Raw genomic sequence first — 24,997 nt, forward strand, 5'->3', positions numbered from 1 at the left:
GGAAAACCTCAAAGGCTTTCTTTATCAATACTGAATCTTAACAGCTACGTTTGTCATCCCAGCTCTTTTATGCAAACGTTCCCAAACTTAATTCTTCTCCAAATTGTCACTAACAACACCTATGCTGTATCTATTCACACAAACATAAGGTAACAGATAGTGATATTCCAAGTCTTGATAATAACCTCTTGTTTTCTTATTCAAGAAATGTGTTTGAAGTCATAAAGATTTTGATCAAAGATTCCAAATTTACTGGGCCGCTTATATCCCACCTTTCGATAATGGGATCCTGAGTCAAGGTGATTTATTACTATTATTATTATTGCGATTATTATTATCATTAGATACATAACAAGATTAGTAAAGGTAAAGGTAGTCCCCTGACATTAAGTCCAGTCATGTCTGACTCTGGGGTGTGGTGCTCATCTCAATTTCTAAGCCGAAGAGCCAGCGTTGTCCGTAGACACCTCCAAGGTCATGTGGCCGGCATGACTGCATGGAGCGCCGTTACCTTCCCGCCGGAGCGGTACCTATTGATCTACTCACATTTGCATGTTTTCGAACTTCTAGGTTGGCAGAAGCTAGGGCTGACAGCGGAAGCTCACGCCACTCCCCGGAATCGAACCTGCGACCTTTCGATCAACAAGCTCAGCAGCTCAGTGCTTTAACCCACTGCGCCACCGAGGGCTCCTTAACATAACAAGATTAGTACACAGTAAACAAGAGCACTATGCTAGCTTTTCTATTTGATGACACGTTGGACATTTCCCAAGTCTGTCTGATGTATCGGTAAATAATGTGTGCGTATCTGAGTAGGGTGGCCTTTTGAAACTGACAGGTGGTAATTTTGTCAGTGTAGGTTGTTTTTAAGTGCAGGCCAAGGTCTTTAGGCACTGCACCCAGTATGTTAATCTCCACTGGGACAACCTTGACTGGCTTGTGCCAGTCTTTGCAGTTCTATCTTTAAATCCTCATATTGTCTAAGCTTTTCTGGTTGCTTCTCGTCAATTCTACTGTCACCTGGGATTACAGTGATGATGATGATTATTATTGATACCCTGCTTTATCTCTCCTAAAAGAGACTCAATGCAGATTAACATCAAAGCATTAGTATACAATTTAAAATATCTAAATATGCAAATATGAAAACAGAATTAAACACAAACAGCACTACAAAAAATCACAGTTAAAATCCATCAAAACATTCAAAGTCAAGGTGACTTTTAAACAAAAATATGAAAATATAAAGTTCACTCTAGCAATTTAAAAAATACAATACCATAATAAAGGTAGTGTTATAAAAGCTCATTGTATAAATCCAGCAAAACAACAATGGAACAAAAAACATGTATAGTAAGCCATTGCGATTCTTCTTGGTAAATTCTGGGCATGTTCACCATAGATTTAATCTACATCCTCTGGCTTTTGGGTCTCTCCCCTATCCTTGTTCAGGTCTATGGGATGGTTTGCATTATACCGTCTGTAAACAATGTGACAAGATGACAAACTTTATTGCTTTCATTCCAGGAGCTGTTCAATAAACCAAGGACTTTGCTCCCTGGTTGTTCTTTAGTCTGCGGTAAGCTTTGGCTCATTTCCTCCCCATAACAAGCCATGGAAATGACTTCAGGTGGGAGTTTTTGGAGGCTGAGAGTGTGTGACTTATACTAGGTCACAGAGTGTGGTTTTCATGGTCGAATGGGGATTTGAACCTGGTCAGGCCTGGGCAAACTTGGGCCCTCCAGGTATTTTGGACTTCAACTCCATAATGAGCACCTATGAGCCAAATTGGAGATTTAGAGGTCAATTATTATTATTAAATAAATTATTATTATTGATAATAATAATAATATATTTAATAATAATGAGCCTCTAAGCAGTTTCTAATGAGGATGATGATAATAATAATAATAGTAATAATATATTAAATAATAATGAGCTCCTATGAGCAAAAACAAAGGCTTAGAAGTTAAATATTATATTTCTAATAATAATAATAATAATAATAGTATATTTAATAATGATGAACCTCTAAGCAGTTTCTAATCATAATCTGTTTAATAATGGGCCCCTATGAGCTAAAATGAAGACTTAGAGAAGGTTTTTATTATTAATAATAGTGTATTTAATAATAAAAAACCTCTTAAGAAGTTTCTAATAATAATGATGACAGTATATTAAATAATAATGAACCTCTAAGCAGTTTCTAATAATAATAATAATAATAATTCTCACTACCTCTGAGGATGCTTGCCATGGAGGCAGGCGAAACGTCAGGCGAAAATGCCTTTAGAACATGGCCATATAGCCCAAAAAAACCTACAACAACCCAACAACAACAACAACAATAATAATAATAATAATAATGGACTCCCATGAGTTAAAACGAAGGCTTGGAGGTTCATCTGTCGAGAGTGCTTTGAATGCAATTTTCCTGCTTCTTGGCAGGAGCCTGACTGGATGGCCCACAAGGTCTCTTTCAACTTGATGACTCTATGGTTATCATTATTATTATTACTATTTCAAATAAGAGTATATGTAATGAATCTCTAAGCAGTTTCTAATAATAATAATAATGATAATAATAATAATAACAGATCCCAAATGTAGACTCTGCAAGAAAGCAGATGAAACACATCCTCAGCTGCTGCAAAAAGATCGCGCAGACAGACTACAAGCAGAGGCACAACACCATTGTTCAGGTGATTAATTGGAACTTGTGCAACAAATACCATCTTCTTGCAACAAGGAACTGGTGAGATCACAAGCCAGAAAAAGCTACAGAAAATGAACACGGCAAGCTACTCTGGGACTTCCGGATTCAGACAGATAGAGTTTTGGAGCACAAGACTCCTGACCTCACGATCGTGTTAAAAAACAAAGTATGGATTGTCGATGTTGCAATCCCAGGTGACAGTAGGATTGAAGAGAAACAACTGGAAAAGATGACACGATACGAGGATTTAAAGATCGAACTGCAAAGACTCTGGCACAAGCCAGTCAAGGTGGTCCCAGTGGTGATCAGCACACTGGGTGCAGTGCCTAAAGACCTTGGCCTGCACTTAAATACAATCGGCGCTGACAAGATTCCCATCTGCCAGCTGCAGAAGGCCACCTTATTGGGATCTGCATGCATTATTCGCCGGTACATCACACAGTCCTAGACATTTGGAAAGTGTCCGATGTGTGATCCAACACAACAGCCAGCAGAGTGTCTGCTGTGGACTCATCTTGTGGTGTTTCAAATAATAATAATATATGGAATAATAATGAACCTCTAAGCAGTTTATAATACTAATAATAAATAATAATGGACTCCCATGAGCTAGAACGAAGGCTTGGAAGTTCATCTGTCGAGGGTGCTTTGAATGCACACAGAAGTTACTTTCGTACTCCTAACTCTCTGAGTCAGGCCTGGGCAAACTTTGGCCCTCCTGGTGCTTCTTGGCAGGGGGTTGGACTGGATGGCCCACATGGTCTCTTCCAACTTGATGATTCAATGATTATGATTATGATTATTTGAAATAAGAGTTTATATAATGAACCTCTAAACCAGGGATCCTCAAACTAAGGCCCAGGGGCCAGATGCGGCCCTCCAAGGTCATTTACCCGGCCCTCACTCAAGGTCAACCCAAGTCTGTAACGACTTGAAAGCACACAACAACAACAATCCTATCTCATCAGCTAAAAGCAGGCCCACACTTCTCAATGAAATCCTAATAAGTTTATATTTGTTAAAATTGTTCTTCATTTTAATTATTGCATTGTTTTAAGTGTTTTTTGCACTACAAATATGTGCAGTGTGCATAGGAATTCATTCATGTTTTTTATCAAATTACAATCTGGCCCTCCAACAGTTTGAGGGACTGTGACCTGGCCCTCTGTTTAAAAAGTTTGCGGACCCCTGCTCTAAACAGTTTCTAATAATAATAATAATAATAATAATAATAATAATAATAATAGTGAATGGACTCCTATGAGCACAACATAAGGCTTAGGTAGGTGAGATCAAGCTAGTCCCCTGACATTAAGTCCAGTCATGTCTGACTCTGGGGGTTGGTGCTCATCTCCATTTCTAAGCCGAAGAGCCAGTGTTGTCCATAGACACCTCCAGGGTCATGTGGCCGGCATGACTGCATGGAGTGCCCTTACCTTCCCGCCGGAGCGGTACCTATTGATCTACTCACATTTGCATGTTTTTGAACTGCTAGGTTGGTAGAAGCTAGGGCTGACAGCGGAAGCGCACGCCGCTCCTTGGAATCGAACCTGCGACCTTTTGGTCAACAAGCTCAACAGCTCAGCCCTTTAACCCACTGCGCCACCGGGGGTTCCTAGGGTTAGAGAATCACTATTATTAAATATTGACAACTGGGAAATAGAGGGAGAAAACATGGAGGCAGTGACAGACTTTGTATTTCCAGGTGCAAAGATTACTGCAGACGCAGACTGCAGCCAGGAAATCAGAAGACGTTTACTTCTTGGGAGGAGAGCAATGTTCAATCTCGATAAAATAGTGAAGAGTAGAGACATCACACTGGCAACAAAGATCCGCATAGTCAAAGCCATGGTATTCCCTGTAGTCACCTATGGATGTGAGAGCTGGACCAAAAGGAAGGCTGAGCGAAGGAAGAGAGATGCTTTTGAACTTTGGTGCTGGAGGAAAGTTCTGAGAGTGCCTTGGATAGCGAGAAGATCCAACCAGGAAATAAAGCCCGACTGCTCATTGGAGAGAAGGATATTAGAGGCAAAGATGAATTTATTTATTTATTTATTTATTTCGGGTATTTCTACCCCGCCCTTCTCAACCCCCGAAGGGGGACTCAGGACGGCTTCCAACCGGCATACATTGATGCCTACAATTCACACAGTAAAATACATAGTAACAATAAATTATAACAGTTAAAACATTACATTAATACAATAAAAATACAATAAAATGCCAGCCTGGTGGCCATCGTTTTGCCAAGTCCGTAATTAATAAATTCATTCCGCTTATCATACTCCGTTTCCAAAGCTTTAGTCGTCATTGTCCATTATCAGTCTGCCAGATTATCCAAATGCCTGGCCCCATATCCATGTTTTTAATGTCCTTCTGAAAGAGAGGAGGGATGACGATGATCTAATTTCTACGGGGAGTGAATTCCACAGGCGGGGGGGGGGGGGGGGGCACCACGGAGAAGGTCCTGTCCCTCGTCCCTGCCAACCTCGTTTGTGACAAGGGCGAGGCTGAGAGCAGGGACCCTCTAGAAGATCTTAAATTCCTAGGTGGGACGTAGAAGGAGATACGTTCGGGCAGGTACGCTGGGCCAGAGCTGTATGTGTCCTTTGGCCACATCATGAGAAGAAAGGAAAGCTTAGAGAAGACAATGATGCTGGGGAAAATGGAAGGAAAAAGGAAGAGGGGTTGACCAAGGGCAAGATGGATGGATGGGATCCTTGAAGTGACTGGCTTGACCTTGAAGGAGCTGGGGGTGACCACAGCTGACAGGGAGTTCTGACGTGGGCTGGTCCATGAAGTCACGAAGAGTCGGAAACGACTGAACTAATGAACAACAACAACAATTATTAAATATACTGTTATTTCTAATAAAGCTTAGAGAAGACAATGATGCTGGGGAAAATGGAAGGAAAAAGGAAGAGGGGCTGACCAAGGGCAAGATGGATGGATGGTATCCTTGAAGTGACTGGTTTGACCTTGAAGGAGCCCCTGGGGGTGGCCACGGCCGACAGGGAGTTCTGATGTGGGCTGGTCCATGAAGTCGGAAGAGTCGGAAGAGTCGGAAACGACTGAACAACAACAACAATTATTAAATATACTGTTATTTCTAATAATAATAATAATAATATATGGAATAATAATGAACCTCTAAGCAGTTAATAATAATAATAATAATAATAATAATAAATGTAATAATAATGAACCTCTAAGCAGTTTATAATAATAATAATAATAATAATAATAATAATAATAATAATATATGGAATAATAATGAACCTCTAAGCAGTTTATAATAATAATAATAATAATAATAATAAATGTAATAATAATGAACCTCTAAGCAGTTTATAATAATAATAATAATAATAATATATGGAATAATAATGAACCTCTAAGCAGTTAATAATAATAATAATAATAATAATAATATATGGAATAATAATTAACCTCTAAGCAGTTAATAATAATAATAATAATAATAATAGGCTCTTATGAGCACAAAATAAGGTATGTTAGACTACAGCCAGGTATGTAAGACTACGGCTATCATTCTCTTCTGCACTGCCATATAAAATCCAGATCATCTGCTTTATTTATTTATTTATTTACTTTATTAGGTGACTCAGAGCAGTTTACAACAGTTTAGGTATACACAATACAAAATCATTAAGCATTTAAAAGCAATAGCATTACAAATCATTAAACATCAGTATCAATACATCACTACATCAATATAACAAATCCATCAGGTCTCATCAATGAAATCAGAATCCAAGCTCGTTATCCGATATTCCGTGTTCCGATAGTCAGTCAATCAATCACACTGCTTAGTCGAATGCCTGTTCAAACAGCCAGGTCTTTACTTTCCTCCGGAATGCCAGCAAGGAGGGGGTCGATCTAATATCTGCAGGAAGGGCGTTCCACAGCCAAGGGGCCACCACTGAGAAGGCCCTGTCTCTCGTCCCCGCCAGGCGTACTTGTGAAGCCGGCGGGATCGAGAGCAGGACCTCCCTGGACTATCTTAATGTCCTAACTGGTTCATAGGAGGAGACGCGTTTGGACAGGTAGGTCAGTCCAGAACCGTTATTTATTTATTTATTTGCTTTATTTCTATACCGCATTTTTCAGCCTGATTAGGCGACTCAATGTGGTTTACATAATACAGGTTATCACAACAGTATCATAAACAATTAAAACACATTATACATAACAGACAAAATCAAGAATCAATCATTATCATATCATAACGCCTCAATAGCAAATCAGAATCCGTTCTCATAATCCTTGTATCATTTTCCTATGTTCGATTTTACCATCTTCCTGTGTTCAGTTGCACTGTTTAGCCAAACGCTTGTTCGTAAAGCCAAGTCTTAACCTTCCTCCGGAATGTCAACAGCGAAGGGGCCTGTCTGATGTCTACAGGTAAGGCATTCCACAGCCAAAGGGCCACCACCGAGAAGGCCCTGTCCCTCGTCCCCGCCAAACGCGCCTGTGACGCAGGCGGGATCGAGAGCAGGGCCTCCCCAGACGATCTTAATGTCCTAGTTTAAAGGCTAAAGCCAGCACTTTGAATTGTGCTTTGAACTGGATTATATGGCAGTGTGGACTCATACAATCCAGTTCAAAGCAGATACTGTGGTCTGAAGAGATCATATGGCAGTGTAGAGGCCTTTCTTTTTTTTAATCAGTTGAGGGGTGTGTGTGGAACACTACAACTCCCATCACCTCGCCCTAACAGGGCCGCTGGGAGTTGTAGCCCAAGCGCCTCTGTGTGTAGGCCGCGGCCTAGTCCACGCAAAAATCCTGGTCGCCATGGAAACCAGAGCGAAGGCCGAAAGGCGGCTTGTTTGGGGGAGGCGCGAGAAAGGCCGGAAGTGGGCGCCCTGGGGCCGCTCTCTCCGGCCGGAAGTGGCGACTCGTCGTCTCCACATGTGCTGGCAAGGCACTGTTGCCGCTGCCAGCAGCTCCTCTTGGCGCCCTTCGCTCGCAGCTGGCTTTGGGGGCGCCTCCCCCTCCTCCTCCCCCCTCCTCCTGCCTTGGTGGAGGGGGGGCCTCCCCCTGCCTTCCCCCTCCCTCCCTCCCTCTGCGCCATGGCCACGGGGGACCTGGAGAGGATCCTGTCAGCCTTGCTGCAGCCTGACAATGCCATCATCCAACAGGTAGAGCAGCAGAATACTAATAATAATCATAATAATCATAATAATCGCATGGGGATTGGAAGGGAGAGGGTTTGGGGCATGACAATATCCACCCATGTGGGGGACTGAAGCAGAGGCTAGGCTGGGACAGGCATGGCTTGGGGCAGGGCTTGGGAAAGTTACTTTTGGGACCCACAGAAGTTACTTTCGGACTCCTAACTCTCTTGAGTCAGGCCTGGGCCAACTTGGGCCCTCCAGGTGTTTTGGACTTCAACTCCCACCATTCCTAACAGCCGAAAGGCTGTTAGGAATGGTGGCAGTTGAAGTCCAAAACACCTGGCGGGCCCAAGTTCGGCTGTTAGGAATGGTGGGAGTTGAAGTCCAAAACACCTGGAGGGCCCAAGTTGGCCCAGGTCTGCTCTGAGTACGACAACAAAACTTTATTTATATACCGCTCTATCTCCCCAAGGGGACAGAGCGGTTTCCAAGTAACGTAATCAATACATACAAAATAATAATAATAATAAACTTCATTTCTTTACCGCCCTATCTCCCCGAGGGGACTCAGGGCGGTTTACAACAGAAAATATTTATTTATTTTATTTCACGCATTTCTACCCCGCCCTTCTCAACCCCCCAGGGGGGACTCAGGGCGGCTTACAAAAGGCACAATTCGATGCCAACATAAACATAACAATGGATAAAACATGTAAACAGCAATTGTAACAATTAAGACAGTTAGTCCATATATTAAAATCAATAAAAACAATCTAATGCTCAGCGTTTGCCATCTCATAGTCCGTAAATTCATTTCACAATGTCAAGTACTCACGGTTCTGGTCATCATTGTCCTTATCTAACCGCCAGATTGCCCGAAAGCCTGGTCCCATAACCATGTTTTTAATTTCCTTTTGAAAGAGAGGAGGGATGTCGATGATCTAATTTCCCCGGGGAGTGAATTCCACAGGTGAGGGGCCACCACCGAGAAGGCCCTGCTCCTCGTCCCCACTAATCTCACTTGTGATAGAGGTGGGATCAAGAGCAGGGCCTCCTCAGAAGATCTCAAACTCCGAGGTGGGACGTAGAGGGAGATGCGTTCGGACAGGTACGCTGGGCCGGAGCCGTATAGGGTTTTGTAGGTCAAAACCAGCACTTTGAATTGTACTCGGAACTGGATTGGCAGCCAGTGGAGCTGACATAACAGAGGGGTGGTATGCTCCCTGTATGACGCTCCGGTGACTAATCTGGCTGCCGCCCGCTGGACTAATTGAAGTTTCCGAACAGTCTTCAAAGGCAACCCCACGTAGAGTGTGTTGCAGTAATCTATTCGGGATGTAACAAGAGCACGGACCACTGTGGCCAGATCTGACTTCCCAAGGTACGGGCACAACTGGTGCACAAGTTTTAATTGTGCAAAAGCTCTCCCGGCCACCGCTGAGACCTGGGGTTCCAAGCTCAGCGATGAATCCAGGATCACTCCCAAGCTGATAGGCAAACATTCAATGCCAGCATAACATAACAAACAAATCAAATCATAAACAATAAAATAAACAACATCAGGTGTACTTATACAGCATACACATAAAATTACCAAGACAATCTATATACCGAGTATAAGCCGACCCGAATATTAGCCGAGGCACCTGATTTTACCACCAAAAAAACTGGGAAAACTTAATGACTCGAGTATAAGCCAAGGATGGGAAATGCAGCAGCAACGGGTCAGTTTCAAAATAAAAATAGATACCAATAAAATTACATTAATTGAAGCATCAGTAGATTCACTGTTTATTAATATTTACTGTAAGATAACTGTCCAACTCTGACTAAACCATTATTCTAACCTTCTTCAATGTACATGTGTTTACGTATCCTTCCAGTAATAATAGAGTAAAATAATATATGTAATAGTAATAAAATAATAAAGTTAACCTATAAATGTAATACTACTACTACGAATAATAATAGAGTAAAATAATAAATGTAATAATAACAATCATAAATAGAGTAAAATAATAAATGTAATGATAACAATTATAAAATAAAATAATAAATGTAATAATAATAATAAAGTAAAATGAAAATAATAATAATAAATAGAGAATAATAATAATAACAGAGTAAAACAATAAATAACCTTGACTCGAGTATAAGTCGAGGGGAGCTTTATCAGCCTAAAAAAGGGCTGAAAATCTAGGCTTATACTCGAGTATATGCAGTTAATATAAATGTAATGTTCGTTTGTGGGATTAACATAACTCAAAAACCACTTGACGAATTGACACCAAATTTGGACACAATATACCTATCAGGCCAACAAGTGATCATCACTCATAAAAACACTGAAAAACAGCAGAAAAGACTTTAAAAGACAAAAAATCAAAAATACATTACAACACATGCACAAAACCACATATATAGACAAACACACATATATACACAAATATATACACACACATATATACACACAAGGCCACAGCAACATGCGGCAGGTGACGGCTAGTCTATATAAATAAAAATGTAATGTTCGTTTGTGGGATTAACATAACTAAAAACCACTGGATGAATCGACACCAAATTTGGACATAAGACACCTATCAGGCCAACAAGTGACCATCACTCAGAAAAACACAGCAGAAGAGACTTTAAAAGACAAAAAAAATCAAAAATACATAACGCATGCACAAAACCACATATATAGACAAACACACATATATACACATATACACAATACACATATATACACAATATATATATATACACACACAAAACACATTTACACAGACAGGGCCACAGCAATGTGTGGCAGGGGACGGCTAGTCTATATAAATAAAAATGTAACATTCGTTTGTGGGATTAACAACTAAAAAACCACGGGACGAATTGATACCAGATTTGGACACAAGACACCTATCAGGCCAACAAGTGACCATCACTCATAAAGTGGATTAATTCTCTAGTGTGATGAAGTAGTAGGCGTATATTTTCTGAGGAATTCAGGGCACTTTGAGTCCAAAAATATAATCTGAATTTAAACACGAATTTTAAACTCGTGTCTTGCGTTTAACCTCTTCTGTGTATTTTAATATGTATTTTATAGAAATACGTTTAATATGTATCTTTTATATTAATATGTATATAGATTTTTTTATAATGTTTATGAGTTTGAATTATGCTGTAACCTGCCTCAAACCACAAGGAAAGGCGAGTAAGAAAATTATTATTATTATTATTATTATTATTATTATTATTTTCTAACTCTAGACATATGGTGGTTAAAGGATTCTTAAACTTATACTTCAATAATAACTTCCTAACTCACCTTAGATTTATATTGGGTGAAATACAAATCTAAGGTAAAGCTGCATTATAGTTGTGAAAAAAGTACACGTTAGTTTAGATGAAATATGGTGTTTTCAGAGGGATTTTGGGAGTTTAGCCATGTGCTGGCTCAGGGGTTTGGGGACTTGTCATCCAAAAAAGTAACTTTTCCTAGCACTAGGTGTGTATTGTTTGATTTGGGTACTTTTGATCTAAAAACTGGCTCAGACAAGTAATCAAATCCCTACTCAGTCATGGAAACCCACTGGACAACCTTGGACAAGTCATACTCTTATGTCAGCTTTAGAGGAAATCAGTGCTTCTCTTGCCAAGAAAAGACTAGGATAGAATCACTGTAACTTGAATTTGACATGAAGGCACGTAACAACAAGTAATGATGAACAAAACACATTAAGCCCTCTTCCCAGTGACTTTCTATACCAGCTGAATTTGTATAGATTTGACTGCCAGACCTTTCATCTTGGTTTCTGTTTTGCCCTAAGGCCACAGCCCAGCTGAAGGAGGCCCTAAAGCAACCTCAGGCGTTGTCCCATCTCAGCCATGTCATGTCCAATTCTCAAGATCCACAGGTAAGTCATAGTGAAACCAACTCCTTATTTTCAACCTACTGAAGCTGATTTGGAATTTTTGAAAAGATATTGTTGGTGCCAGTCACAAGATCCCTACTGTGTGTTTATGGCACGCCCAAGGTATTTTTTCCTTGGGCATGTCCAGTCAGGTAATGATGGATGCCAGCGAAAAAATCCAACCTCTCACAAGCTGTATTTGCACAGTAGAATTAATGCAGTATATTTATTTATTTACTGTATTTGTATACCGCCCTTCTCAGCCCTCAGGCGTCTCAGGGCAGTTTACAGTGGCAACGATTCAATGCCCAAAAACACCATAAAACATTTAAAAACATTAACAAATAATATAAAACCATAACAAGACTATTAAAACATAGATTATTTACTATTTGTGTCTCTTAATAAAGAACATTGTCCCATCTCGTTGTCCAGTCGTTCCAATTCCTATGTCTTTTACCTTGCATTTTCAAACACTTGCTCAAACAACCAAGTTCTGAAATGTTAAGAGGGAGGGGGCCGATCTAATGTCCCCAGGAAGGGTGTTCCATAGCCGAGGGGCCACCACTGAGAAGGCCCTGTCTCTCGTCCCCACGAAACGTGTTTGTGACACAGGCGGGATCGAGAGCAGGGCCTCCCCAGACGATCTTAAAGTCCTAGCAGATTCATAAGGGAAGATGCGTTCAGACAGGTAAGTTGGGCCAGAACCGTTTAGGGCAGTGGTTCTCAACCTGTGGGTCCCCAGATGTTTTGGCCTTCAACTCCCAGAAAGCCTAACAGCTGGTAAACTGGCTGGGATTTCTGGGAGTTTTAGGCCAAAACACCTGGGGACCCACAGGTTGAGAACCACTGGTTTAGGGCTTTATAGTTTGGCACCACTTTGACTGTCATGGCTTAATGCTGTGGAATCGTGGGTGCTGAAGTTTTACAAGCTCTTTCACCTTCTCTGCCAAAGAGTGCTGGGGCCTCACCAAACTACAACTCCCAAGATTCCATAGCATGGAGCCATGGGAGTTAAATTGGGTCGAACTGTATTAATTGAAGCTAAATTGGGGTTAAACTGTATGTGTGTAGATGCACCCATATTCTTCGCTATAACCTTCCTGTGTAGCCAGTACACAACTCAAGACCATAATGTAAATTTTGTTGTGTTTAGCTGAGGTTCCTGCGTTTGTATAGTTGGCCCTCCAGATTTGAAAGTTTACATTTTGTGGATTTGATTATTTGCAGATTTAAGTAATACGTTCCTTCTGTGAATTTCTACATCCCTAGTATGACTATATCAGACCTGGGCCAACTTGGGCCCTCCAGGTGTTTTGGACTTCAACTCCCACAATTCCTAACAGCCTACTGGCTATTAGGAATTGTGGGAGTTGAAGTCCAAAACACCTGGAGGGCCCAAGTTGGCCCCATGCCTGCTCTATATGGTCATCTTACACCAGATGTTTACCACAGAGTTGTTCTGGAAGACATGGTGATTCCTTCCCTTGGCATTCATAGTCCTCCAATACCATTCTGTGCTCAACTTCCAATTGCAACTATTTCTTAGGCATGCCATACACATACAGTGGGGACCCTGCGGCTCTCCCTCCGACTCCCTCATATATCTGCTTCTCATCCTCTGCTTTTTCCTCAGATCCGTCAACTTGCTGCTGTGCTGGTGAGGAGGCGACTAACCAAACACTGGAAGAAACTCAGTGCAGTTGAGCAGGACACGTGAGTGCTGAAGAAGGAGGCTGCGAGGGAACCGGTGTCCTTTCTAATCTTGTAGGACTCCAACCCTCATCATTCTCTCCAACATTTCAGCTGGGGAAGAATGATGGGAGTTGTAGTCCCCAAACAGGCAAAAGGTCACAGATGCTACACAACTGCAAATATAGAAAATGGGAGCTTGAAGAGCTTGACTGTGATTCTTTCTTGGCCTTTCTTTCGTTTTCCACCCAGTTGTCGTAAACATGTCTTCTTGTCTCTTGCAGGCTGAAGAAGCTTGTGCTGACCGTTTTGCAGAAGGAAACAGAGTAAGTGCGTGCTACAGACTTTGCACCCAATAATTTAAGAAAACTTTTGGTGTGCTTCAGAACTTTTCCCCAAATGACATATGTTTGTGCTGTTATGTTGTGTGGAAGGAGAAAAAAATGCAAGGCTCTTCATTGGAGCTTGAAAAAGTTAATGTTTTTATTTTACGGGCTGTGATCATGTTAAGTGTGGATTCTGGGAGGTGTAATCCTAAAAGGAAAATTCCAAGTTCTTCCTGTTGATTGGTGCTAAGGAAATTCTGAGATCTTAGTCTTGTCTCCAGCTGAAGCCACTGGTTAGGGCAGAGGCATACAGTGAAATCTGGGGACGTTAAATAGCAGGACAGTCCAAAAATTCAGGCCTCTTCAACCTGCAGCCTTCCAGGTTTTTTAGACTTCCGCTCCCAGAATTCCTGACCATTGAACAGACTTGAGCTTCTTAGGCCCCTTTCCACACAGCTGTATCAAATCCACATTGAACTGGATTATATAGCAATGCGGATTCAGATTATCTACCTTGATATTCTGGGTTATATAGCTGTGTGGAAGGGCCCTGAGAGTTAGAGACCCAAAACCTGGAGGGTTGCAGGCTGAAGAGGCTTTGTCTCAATTATATTTCCCATGGAATTCACCAACTGGCACAGGCTAAACATGGGTGCATATTGATCTTCAGGCTAAACATGGGTGCATATTGATTAGATGCTAAAGATATATGCCTATATATGTGTGTGTATACATACACACATACATATAATTCTTCCCTTTGTGTCATAGAATCATAGAATCAAAGAGTTGGAAGAGACCTCATGGGCCATCCAGTCCAGCCCCATTCTGCCAAGAAGCAGGAATATTGCATTCAAATCACCCCTGACAGATGGCCATCCAGCCTCTGTTTAAAAGCTTCCAAAGAAGGAGCCTCCACCACGCTCCAGGGCAGAGAGTTCCACTGCTGAACGGCTTTCACAGTCAGGAAGTTCTTCCTCATGTTCAGATGGAATCTCATCTCTTGTAGTTTGAAGCCATTGTTCCGCATCCTAGTCTCCAAGGAAGCAGAAAACAAGCTTGCTCCCTCCTCCCTGTGGCTTCCTCTCACATATTTATACATGGCTATCATATCTTCTCTCAGCCTTCTCTTCTTCAGGCTAAACATGCCCAGCTCCTTAAGCCGCTCCTCATAGTCAAACTGGTTTTTGGACTTGGCAAAAATATCAATGGGTTAGTTGGTTGTCTACAGAGCCAGCGTGATAAAATGGTTGAAAACTGGACTAGGAGACCTGGCTTGAAGTCCTCGCTCATCCATGAAAACCTTGGCCTGGTCACCCTCTCTCAGTTATTATTATGATGTTTATTTATACCTCATTTTTCGTCTCCACAAGGAGACTCAAAGCGGCTCAGCTTCAAAGGAAAATAGTGGCAAATCCCCTCTGAAGTAATCTTGCCAAGGAAATCCTGTGATAGGCCTGTTGTGAGCCAGACTCAATTTAAAGGCACAGAAGAACAATAGTCTTGTGTCTTTGCACTTAGAGGCCCTTTGCTGTGTTGGAGGTGGCATGGTTGTTCTTTCTGGAGAGTCACTAAGTTGGGGGCATTGTGGGGTAAGTGGAATAAGGGCTCTCATATATATATATATATATATATATATATATATATATATATATATACACACACACACACATACACATGCATATATCTTTAGCATCTAATCAATATGCGCCTGTGTTTTACTGTGCAAGTTGGTGAATTCCATGGGAAATATAATTGAGACAAGGCCTCTTCAGCCTGCAACCCTCCAGGTTTTGGGTCTCCAACTCTCAGGGCTCTTCCACACAGCAATATCAAGGCAGATAATCTGAATCCACACTGCTATATAATCCAGTTCAATGTGGAAGGTGTCTAAGAAGCAACAAGTCTGTTCAATGGTCAGGAATTCTGGGAGCTGAAGTCCAAAACACCTGGAAGACTACACACATACTCGCATATTACAGTCAATGCCCAGCACCAAAAAATGTACAAATGTCAGAATAGGAACATCTACATTTAGGCATTAAGAAACACTGCCAAAAGCAAAGTTAAAACCCAGTATTGACTATGATAGGGCTCATGCTGTTTCATTGGGCCGGAGGTTTAGCACAGCTGGTAAATCATCAGCAATTATAAGATCTATCAACCAAAAGATTGCAAGTTTGAAGCCTCGGGTTGGCATGAGCTGCCAACTGTCAGCCTAGCTCATTGTTTACCTAAGCAATTCGAAAACAGCTTTAGCTGTGATTAGAGAAATTAGGTACCGCTAAAAGCAGGGAAGGTGTTTTATGACGCCATAAAAAAAGATCAGAAAATGGTGGGCGACTAAAAGGAAGTCGGAAGTCCTGATGGCTCTTTGTCATAGAGGATAGAGCAACAGCACCCCCTGGACTCGAGCCCAGCTTTCTATGGCATCAAATCCAGCTGAAACAAACCACCACCTTCTCTTCTGTCTGTCTGTGTATTGTCTTTACAAAGCGGCATTGAATGTTTGTACATGTACTTTGAGTGCCTTGAGTCTCCTTCGGGGTGAGAAGGGTGGAATATAAAGAAAGTGTTATTATTATTATTATTATTTCTTTATATCCACCACCTGAAACCTCTCTTCCAGCCATAAGGTCTCCTTAGGCTTGGCCCAGCTGGCCGCTGTCATTTTGAAGAACGAGACGCTGGAGAAATGGCCTCAATTGCTTCATGTCATCCAACAAGGCGCCCGTTCCCGGGATCCCATCCAGTGCCAGGTAACGCTGAGATTCAATGTATTCTACCAAAAAAAACAACAACAATAAACACCCCCCCCCCCCAAATAAAAAAACCTGTAAAAAACCCCGAAAATAACACCAGAACCGATTGAAACACTTCTAAACCCCTGCAAGTGTTGTCATAGTAAGGGACCATCGAAATGCATGACTTTTCACGTAAACATCAAGAAGTTAGCCATTAACAAGTTTGTATTCCCACTCAATACTAAGTGTCAGTAAAGATTAGGATCCCTTTCGTGTTTACTTATCATATTTTCCACATTCATAAATGACACAATGACTACATTTCTGTCTTAATGAAGGGCCCATACCCATAAATACTATTTTTTTGCCAGTTTGTGTAAAAAGAGAAGCTTTCCAACTCACAAATTGGGGAATCTCTTTTAATATTGCCAACCTTATAAGTGTTAAGGACCTCAAATAAGGGACACGCCTTCAAATGATGGTCAGTCACCTGTTTGATGATGGATAAGCCTTCCAGGCTCCAATCAAGTGATGTCAGAAAATTAGACTTTCCCCCCAACTTTCTCACATTTCCTATTACTGTACCTACTAGGAAAGGGCAAACTTTGACCTTCCAGGTGTTTTGGACTTCAATTCCCACCATTCCTAACAGCCTCAGGCCCCTTTCTTTTACCCCTCAGCCGCTTAAGCGGCTGAGGGGGAAAAGAAAGGGGCCTGAGACTGTTAGGAATGGTGGGAGTTGAAGTCCAAAACACCTGGAAGGTCAAAGTTTGCCCTTTCCTAGTGTAGAAGATATTTAAACCCGAAATTCCTCTTTCACCCTCTTCTGGCGACAGGTGGGATTGCTCCTCCTGCATTCTGCCCTGGAACTGGACCCCGAGCTCTTTGCTCCCCACTACAAGGACCTTTTGCGCCTCTTCCACCAGACCCTCAACATTCGGGGACAGCCGGCAGCTCTCTACTATTCCTTTCGGAGCCTCACCACAATGGTGCCTGGACTGGGCTCAGATGAGATGGTGGGTAACTGGGGAAAAAAACATAAATAACTTAGGTATTCCTCTAAAAAAATGGGGAATGTGTGTTTTTTTCTTTTAAAAAAAATCTAATACTGTGTTCATTAGGCATTATAACTGGAGCGGATGGGAGTTGTGATGCAGTAGCAACTGGAAAGCTGCAGTTTGTTCTGTTTAGTCAAAAGAGTGCAGTTTGGATTTGGAGGCAAGGCTTGTACATAGGATGTCTGGCTTAAAAATCCTATTTAATTTTTTACCTTTCTCCAACCTCAGTGCCACAATTGCTGTTGGTTTGCAATTCCTATTAGGCTTGGTTGATCCACAAGAAAAATTGTTCAAAACTCCTTTCGGATGTAGGGGGCACTGGTGGTTCGATTCTAAAATCAATTTCAATTTTCACAGAAAAAAATTATCAAAACTTTTCGAAACTTCCAAGACTTCTGTATCCTTTTGTTAATGGTTTAAAAGTGTTATTTCCTGTTTCATTGGGTGGTCTTTACTTTGAAAGTAGTTATTTTACTCCAGAAGCTGGAATGTGTCCAGAGGAGGGCGACTAAAATGATCAAAGGTCTGGAGAACAAGCCCTATGAGGAGCGGCTTAAGGAGCTGGGCATGTTTAGCCTGAAGAAGAGAAGGCTGAGAGGGGATATGATAGCCATGTATAAATATGTGAGAGGAAGCCAGAGGGAGGAGGGAGCAAGCTTGTTTTCTGCTTCCCTGGAGACTAGGACGCAATGGAACAATGGCTTCAAACTACAAGAGAGAAGATTCCATCTGAACACGAGGAAGAACTTCCTGACTGTGAGAGCCGTTCAGCAGTGGAACTCTCTGCCCCGGAGCGTGGTGGAGGCTCCTTTTTTGGAAGCTTTTAAACAGAGGCTGGATGGCCATCTGTCAGGGGTGATTTGAATGCAATATTCCTGCTTCTTGGCAGAATGGGGTTGGACTGGATGGCCCATGAGGTTTCTTCTAACTCTATGATTCTATGATTTGATTCTATGATTCTATAAGCGGGGAAAAGCAAGTGGAGGAAATTCCTTCCTTCTCTGGTTTAAAACTGGCTTGAGCTAAGGCCAGGAAATTCCCTTCTTCTCTGGCTTTAAAACTGGATTCTCTGGCTTGAGCTGAGGCCGAGGACCAGAAGCGGGGGAAAGCAAATGGAGGAAATTCCTTCCTTCTCTGGTTTAAAACTGGCTTCTCTGGCTTTAAAACTGGCTTCTCTGGCTTGAGCCGAAGCTAGGGAATTCCTTCCTTCTCTGGTTTCAAATTGGCTTCTCCAGCTTGAGCCGAGGCCAGAGACGAGAAGTGGGGAAAAGCTGAATCATTTCCGACTCACTTCCTGAGTCGTAACAAAAATGGCGGAAAAGACTTTGGAAGGGCAAAGGGACTTCCAGTTTTAAAAAAGCTTCGACATCACTTCAAAAAGGTAATTTTACCAAAATTATTACGAGCAACGAGTTATCCAAGTGACTCTATCCATGCCTAATTTCTATTATTCCCCGTCCACATGAAGGATAATTAAAAGTGATGGGAGTTGTCACTCAGTAACATGGGGGGTGGGGGTGGGGGCAAATTGCGTAAAAACTAAAGAGCACCGACCACCATATGGTGTGTGTGTGTGTGTGTGTAACCACCACATTCATAGAATCAGAAAATCATAGAGTTGGAAGAGACCTTGTGAGTCATCCAGTCCAATCCCATTCTGCCAAGAAGAAGGAAAATCACATTCAAAGCCCCCTCCCCCCCCCCGACAGATGGCCATCCAGCCTCTGTTTCAATACCTCCAAAGAAGGAGCCTCCACCACCCTCTGGAGCAGAGAGTTCCACTGCTGAACAGCTCTCACAGTTAGGAAGTTCTCCCTAATGTTTAGGTGGAATCACTTTTCCTGTAGTTTGACACCATTGTTCTACATCCTAGTCTCCAAGAGGAGCAGAAAACAAGCTTGCTCCCTCCTCCCTATGTCTTCCCCTTACTCCAGTCCAATGTAAATAAGCAAAACAGTTTATTGAAGAATATATAAAAAGCAGTTCAGCAAAATAGTAAAAACATCTAAGTCCAAATGTATGAAATAATCCATAAGATTCAAGGTACAAGAGTTGCATTAAAAACCAGGAATGCAAAAGAATCAGGATACACAAGGCATCATAAAATCTAGTGCACAAAATTCAAGAACAATCCTTTAAACTTGGAAGCATGGGACATGAACAAGTGGAACTATGAAACTATAATTCCCTTGGCAGGCTTGACTAGGACTTGAGATGTTGCTTCAACTCCAACTTTGACCAGACTACTGAAAAATCCCTTTGGTCTTTCTAATAAACCATGAAATCATTCCGTTTTCCCTGGCAAACTGATAACAGCTTTTTCTCTAACATGTGTTGTGACTTTTGCCGAGTCTGTGAATCAGCTTGGAGTTTACGAAAACTAAGTCTCCTATCTATCAGCTCATGACCTTCTTCACCTCTGAACTGACTTCCCTAGAGAAAGACTGCTCTGGGCCCCTCTCAGGAATGTGACCTTCGCCTTCACTCACTGCAGGAGTCACAGAACACTCAATTTCAGGACTTAAAATCTCATGCTGGCTCACAGGCTCATTAGGCCCAGAAATCCCACGATCCACTTCCTCATTGACATTAGGAACAATCAGTGGCTGAATTACAACACACTGATTCTCTATTCATGAATTCAACAGCCCTTTGAAGGCAACTACAAGGCTTATTTGGGGGAATGTTTACTGTGCGTAATAATAGAAAAAGAGTCTGTTCCAAGTTGGAATTGTTTCTACAGTCCCTTAAGACTATGACCCAGTTCAAGAAATCTTAGTGGGTGAATTTTACAGGCATGGGGACCTATCTTTGGAGTGGGAGGTGGTTAACTAATAAACATACCAAATATTCTCTTATTTGCTTATATCTCCCAGAGTCTGATGTCTTCCATGGTGCCTAAGCTGCTCTCAGCCATCCGAGAACTGATCTCTGTGGACGAGGTGGGAACTCTTTTGTATGTTTAATGCCTAATGTGTTTGATCCATTTGTTTTTTCTCTCTCTGTCAGATGGCATTTGGGAGACATGCACATGAAAGCCCTATGTCAATGGCAAAGTGATTTTTGAGTCATGGTTTTTCCACTTGCATTGGGGTCTTGCATCCCCAAACCCTGCAAATGTGGAGGGTTAGCTGTGCAAATATAGGCGTGAATATTGTAAACAAATTTTGAAATGTGTTGTCAAAAGCATTCATGGCTAGAATCACTGGGTTGCTGTGAGTTTTCCGGGCTGTATGGCCATGTTCCAGAAGCATTCTCTCCTGATGTTTCACCCATGTCTATGGCAGGTGTCCTCAGAGGTTGTGAGGTCTGTTTGAAACTAGGCAAGTGAGGTATATATATCTGTGGAATAATGTCCATGGTGGGAGAAAGAACTTTTGTCTGTTGAAGGCAAGTGTGAATGTTGCAGTTGGCCACCTTGATTAGCATTGAAGGGCCTTGCAGCTTCAAAGCCTGGCTGCTTCCTGCCTGAGGGAATCCTTTGTTTGGAGGTGTTAGCTGGCCCTGATTGTTTCATGTCAGGAATTCCCCTATTGATTGAGTGTTGTTCTTTATTTACTGATTTTAGAGGGTTTTTAAATACCAGAAGCCAGATTGTGTTCATTTTCATGATTTCCTCCTTTCTGTTGAAATTGTCCACATACTTGTGGATTTCAATGGTTTCCCAGCATTGAATGGCCTTGCAGCTTCAAAGCTTGGCTGCTTTCTGCCTAGGGGAATCCTTTGTTGAATGCTGGACCAACCACCGTGTCAGGTTACATTCTGTGTATATTGTTTATATGCTCTGATATTTTATACTTTAATGTTATGTTGTTTATTTTACTGCAATTTGTATTTTTTTGTATTTTAATTTGTTGTTTGGGCCGGGCCCCATGTAAACTGCTCCGAGTCCCCGTTGGGGGAGCTGGTGGTGGAATATAAATAATGTTTACTATTATTATAACTAGCCGTCCCCTGCCACGCATTGCTTTAGCCCACATGGGGGTTCTGTGTGGGAGGTTTGGCCCAATTCTATTGTTGGTGGGGTTCAGAATGCTCTGTGATTGTAGGTGAACTATAAATCCCAGCAACCACAACTCCCAGATGTCAAGATTCTATTTTCCCCAAACTCCACCAGTGTTCACATTTGGGCATATTGAGTATTCTTGTAGAGTTTGGTCCAGATCCATCATTGTTTGACTCCACAGTGATCTCTGGATGTAGGTGAACTACAATTCCAAAACCAAAGGACACTGCCCACCAAACCCTTTCCAGTATTTTCTGTTGGTCATGGGAGAACTGTGTGCCAAGTTTGGTTCAGTTCCATCGTTGGTGGGGTTCAGAATGCTCTTTGATTGTAGGTGAACTATAAATCTCAGCAACTACAACTCTCAAATGACAAAATCATTTTTATTTATTTTTTTGGAGTGAAGGGCATACATTGGGTTGTTAGGTGTCTTGTGTCCAAATTTGGTGTCAATTCGTCCAGTGGTTTTTGAGTTCTGTTAATCCCACAAATGAACATTACATTTTTATTTATATAGATTATTTGAAATCCATAAGCATGTGGACAATTTCAACAGAAAGAAGGAAACCATGAAAACGGAACAAAATCTGGATACCATTATTTAAAAACTCTAAAATGAGGGCAGTGAAAAAAGAGGAACACTAAAAAAAAACCCAGGGGAATTCCTGACATGAAACAATCCGGGCCAGCTAACACCTCCCAACAAAGGATTCCCACAGGCAGGAAGCAGCCAGGCTTTGAAGCTGCAAGGCCATTCAATGCTAATCAAGGTGGCCAATTACAACATTCACACTTGCTCCAACAGACAAGAGTTCTTTCTCCCACCCTGAGCATTCCACAGATATATAAACCTAACTTGCCTAGTTTCCAACAGACCTCACAACTTCTGAGGAGGCCTGCTGTAGATGTGGGCAAAGCATCAGGAGAGAATGCTTCTGTAACATGGCCAGACAGCCTCAAAAACTCACAGCAACCCAAATTCTGAAATATTTCAATTCTCTATTTTTCTCTCACTGTCTCAGTGGTTTGAAGACACAACTTAAATGAGTTCTCCCTGTCCCCCGCCTTTAAAGCCAAGTGTATTCAGGCAAAAGAAATCCCTCATCCCCAGTTCTGTTCCACTTTTGTCTTAATTATAGCCGTTAGACCTAACAAGGCCATATCCTTGACAACACTGTGCTTGCACTCTTTCCCTCTAACAAGACCTGCTTTCCTTATCTTTCACTGTTTTCAAAAAATAATCAGACTGACTAGCTTCTGTTTCTGCGTCCGGTCCAAGAGAAGAGGTCAGGCTGACCCTACTTTTCAAAAACATTCCTTTCTGTTGAGCTGCCCCCGTCCTCTCTTGCTTTCTGCCAAATCAAAATTCACCCACAGAGCCGTAATAATTAAATCAGGTTGGTGGGAAGATGGCACAAAAAGTGTCAAAATACAAGGTTGTAAAACCTTAGTCACATTGGCACCTAGTGCTAAGCTTTGGTTTGTGTGTCTTTTTTTTCCATGCCAGGAGCAACTTGAGAAACTGCAAGTCGCTTCTGGTGTGAGAGACTTGGCCGTCTGCAAGGATGTTGGCCAGGGGACACTCGGATGTTTTATCATCCGGTGGGAGGCTTCTCTCATGTCCCCGCATGGGAAGCTGGAGCTGACAGATGGGAGCTCACCCTACTCTCCGGATTTGAACTGGCAACCTTTCGGTCAGCACTCCTGCTGGCACAAGGGTTAAAACCATTACACCATCAGGGGCTTCATAGCTTGTTGCTTAAGTCAGAGGTCAAAGAGTGGGTGACCAAGCAAGGGGGCATCTACACTGCAGACTGAATGCAGTTTGACACCACTTTATACAAGTCCCGGGTTTCCATAGCATTTAGTCATGGCAGTTAAAGTGATATCAAACTGCATTAATTCTACAGTGCAGATGGTCTTACCTCAATGCTATGGAATCATGGGAGCTGTCCTTTTGCAAGATCTTTATCCTCTGCCACAAAGTTCTGGTGCCTCACCAAACTACACATCCCAGGTTTCCATAGTGTTTAACCATGGCAATCAAAGTCATGTCAAACTGCATTAATTCTACGGTGCAGAAGGTCTTGGCTCAATGCTGTGGAATCATGGGAGCTGTATTTTTGCAAGATCTTTATCCTCTGCCACGAAGTTCTGGTACCTCACCAAACTACAAATCCCAGGTTTCCATAGTGTTTAACCATGGCAACCAAAGTGGTGTCAAACTGCATTAATTCTACAGTGTAGATGGTCTTGGCTCAATGCTATGGAATCATGAGAGCTGTGCTTTTGCAAGATCTTTATCCTCTGCCACGAAGTTCTGGTGCCCCATCAAACTACAAATCCTAGGTTTCCAGTGTAGATGGTGTTCGCTCAGTGCTGTGGAATCATGGGAGCTGTCCTTTTGCAAGATCTTTATCCTCTGCCACGGAGTTCTGGTGCCTCACCAAACTACAAATCCCAGGTTTCCATAGTGTTTAACCATGGCAACCAAAGTGGTGTCAAACTGCATTAATTCTACAGTGTAGATGGTCTTGGCTCAATGCTATGGAATCATGAGAGCTGTCCTTTTGCAAGATCTTTATCCTCTGCCACAAAGTTCTGGTGCCCCACCAAACTACAAATCCTAGGTTTCCATAGTGTTTAACCATGGCAATCAAAGTGGTGTCAAACTGCATTAATTCAACAGTGTAGATGGTCTTGGCTCAATGCTATGGAATCATGAGAGCTGTGCTTTTGCAAGATCTTTATCCTCTGCCACGAAGTTCTGGTGCCTCACCAAACTACACATCCCAGGTTTCCATAGTGTTTAACCATGGCAACCAAAGTGGTGTCAAACTGCATTAATTCTACAGTGTAGATGGTCTTAGCTCAATGCTATGGAATCATGAGAGCTGTACTTTTGCAAGATCTTTAACCTCTGCTATGGAGTTCTGGTGCCTCACCAAACTATAAATCCCAGGTTTCCAGTGTAGATGGTCTTGGCTCAGTGCTGTGGAATCATGGGGGCTGTGCTTTTGCAAGATCTTTATCCTCTGCCACGAAGTTCTGGTGCCTCACCAAACTACAAATCCCAAGTTTCCATAGTGTTTAACCATGGCAATCAAAGTGATGTCAAACTGCATTAATTCTACAGAGTAGATGCATTCTTTTTCTTGTTCAGGCCTGTGATGATGGCCATATGTTAAGCTGTATGTCACATATCCTCACATGATTTTTGCACCTCTGTCCCATACATGGCATATGATGACCAATGTGGCCATCATCTCTTCTTGCCACCAGACCCAGGCGAGCGAAGCGATGGAGGTTTTCGATGAGCTCATGGAGACGGAAGTATCCATCATTGCCCAGCACGCTACAGAGATCGTTAGCTTCTGCCTGGAGGTGAATATGTCTATGCTCACCT

General features: G+C 42.1%; 1 protein-coding gene across 1 annotated transcript in view; it reads left to right on the forward strand.

The window, feature by feature from the left end:
- Positions 1 to 7,610: 7,610 nt before the first annotated feature.
- The window catches only part of IPO4 (importin 4), a 71,940-nt gene continuing 54,553 nt past the window's right edge, over positions 7,611 to 24,997 (forward strand). The window contains exons 1-8 of the mRNA XM_067469738.1: positions 7,611 to 7,878; positions 11,682 to 11,768; positions 13,402 to 13,481; positions 13,742 to 13,783; positions 16,413 to 16,542; positions 17,364 to 17,543; positions 20,462 to 20,527; positions 24,874 to 24,975. Coding sequence (XP_067325839.1) covers positions 7,810 to 7,878; positions 11,682 to 11,768; positions 13,402 to 13,481; positions 13,742 to 13,783; positions 16,413 to 16,542; positions 17,364 to 17,543; positions 20,462 to 20,527; positions 24,874 to 24,975 — 756 coding nt within the window. The 5' untranslated portion in view covers positions 7,611 to 7,809. The remainder of the gene's footprint in view (positions 7,879 to 11,681; positions 11,769 to 13,401; positions 13,482 to 13,741; positions 13,784 to 16,412; positions 16,543 to 17,363; positions 17,544 to 20,461; positions 20,528 to 24,873; positions 24,976 to 24,997) is intronic.

Source organism: Anolis sagrei, chromosome 6 (assembly GCF_037176765.1).
Source record: "Anolis sagrei isolate rAnoSag1 chromosome 6, rAnoSag1.mat, whole genome shotgun sequence".
In the NCBI taxonomy this organism is placed as follows: Eukaryota; Metazoa; Chordata; class Lepidosauria; order Squamata; family Dactyloidae; genus Anolis; species Anolis sagrei.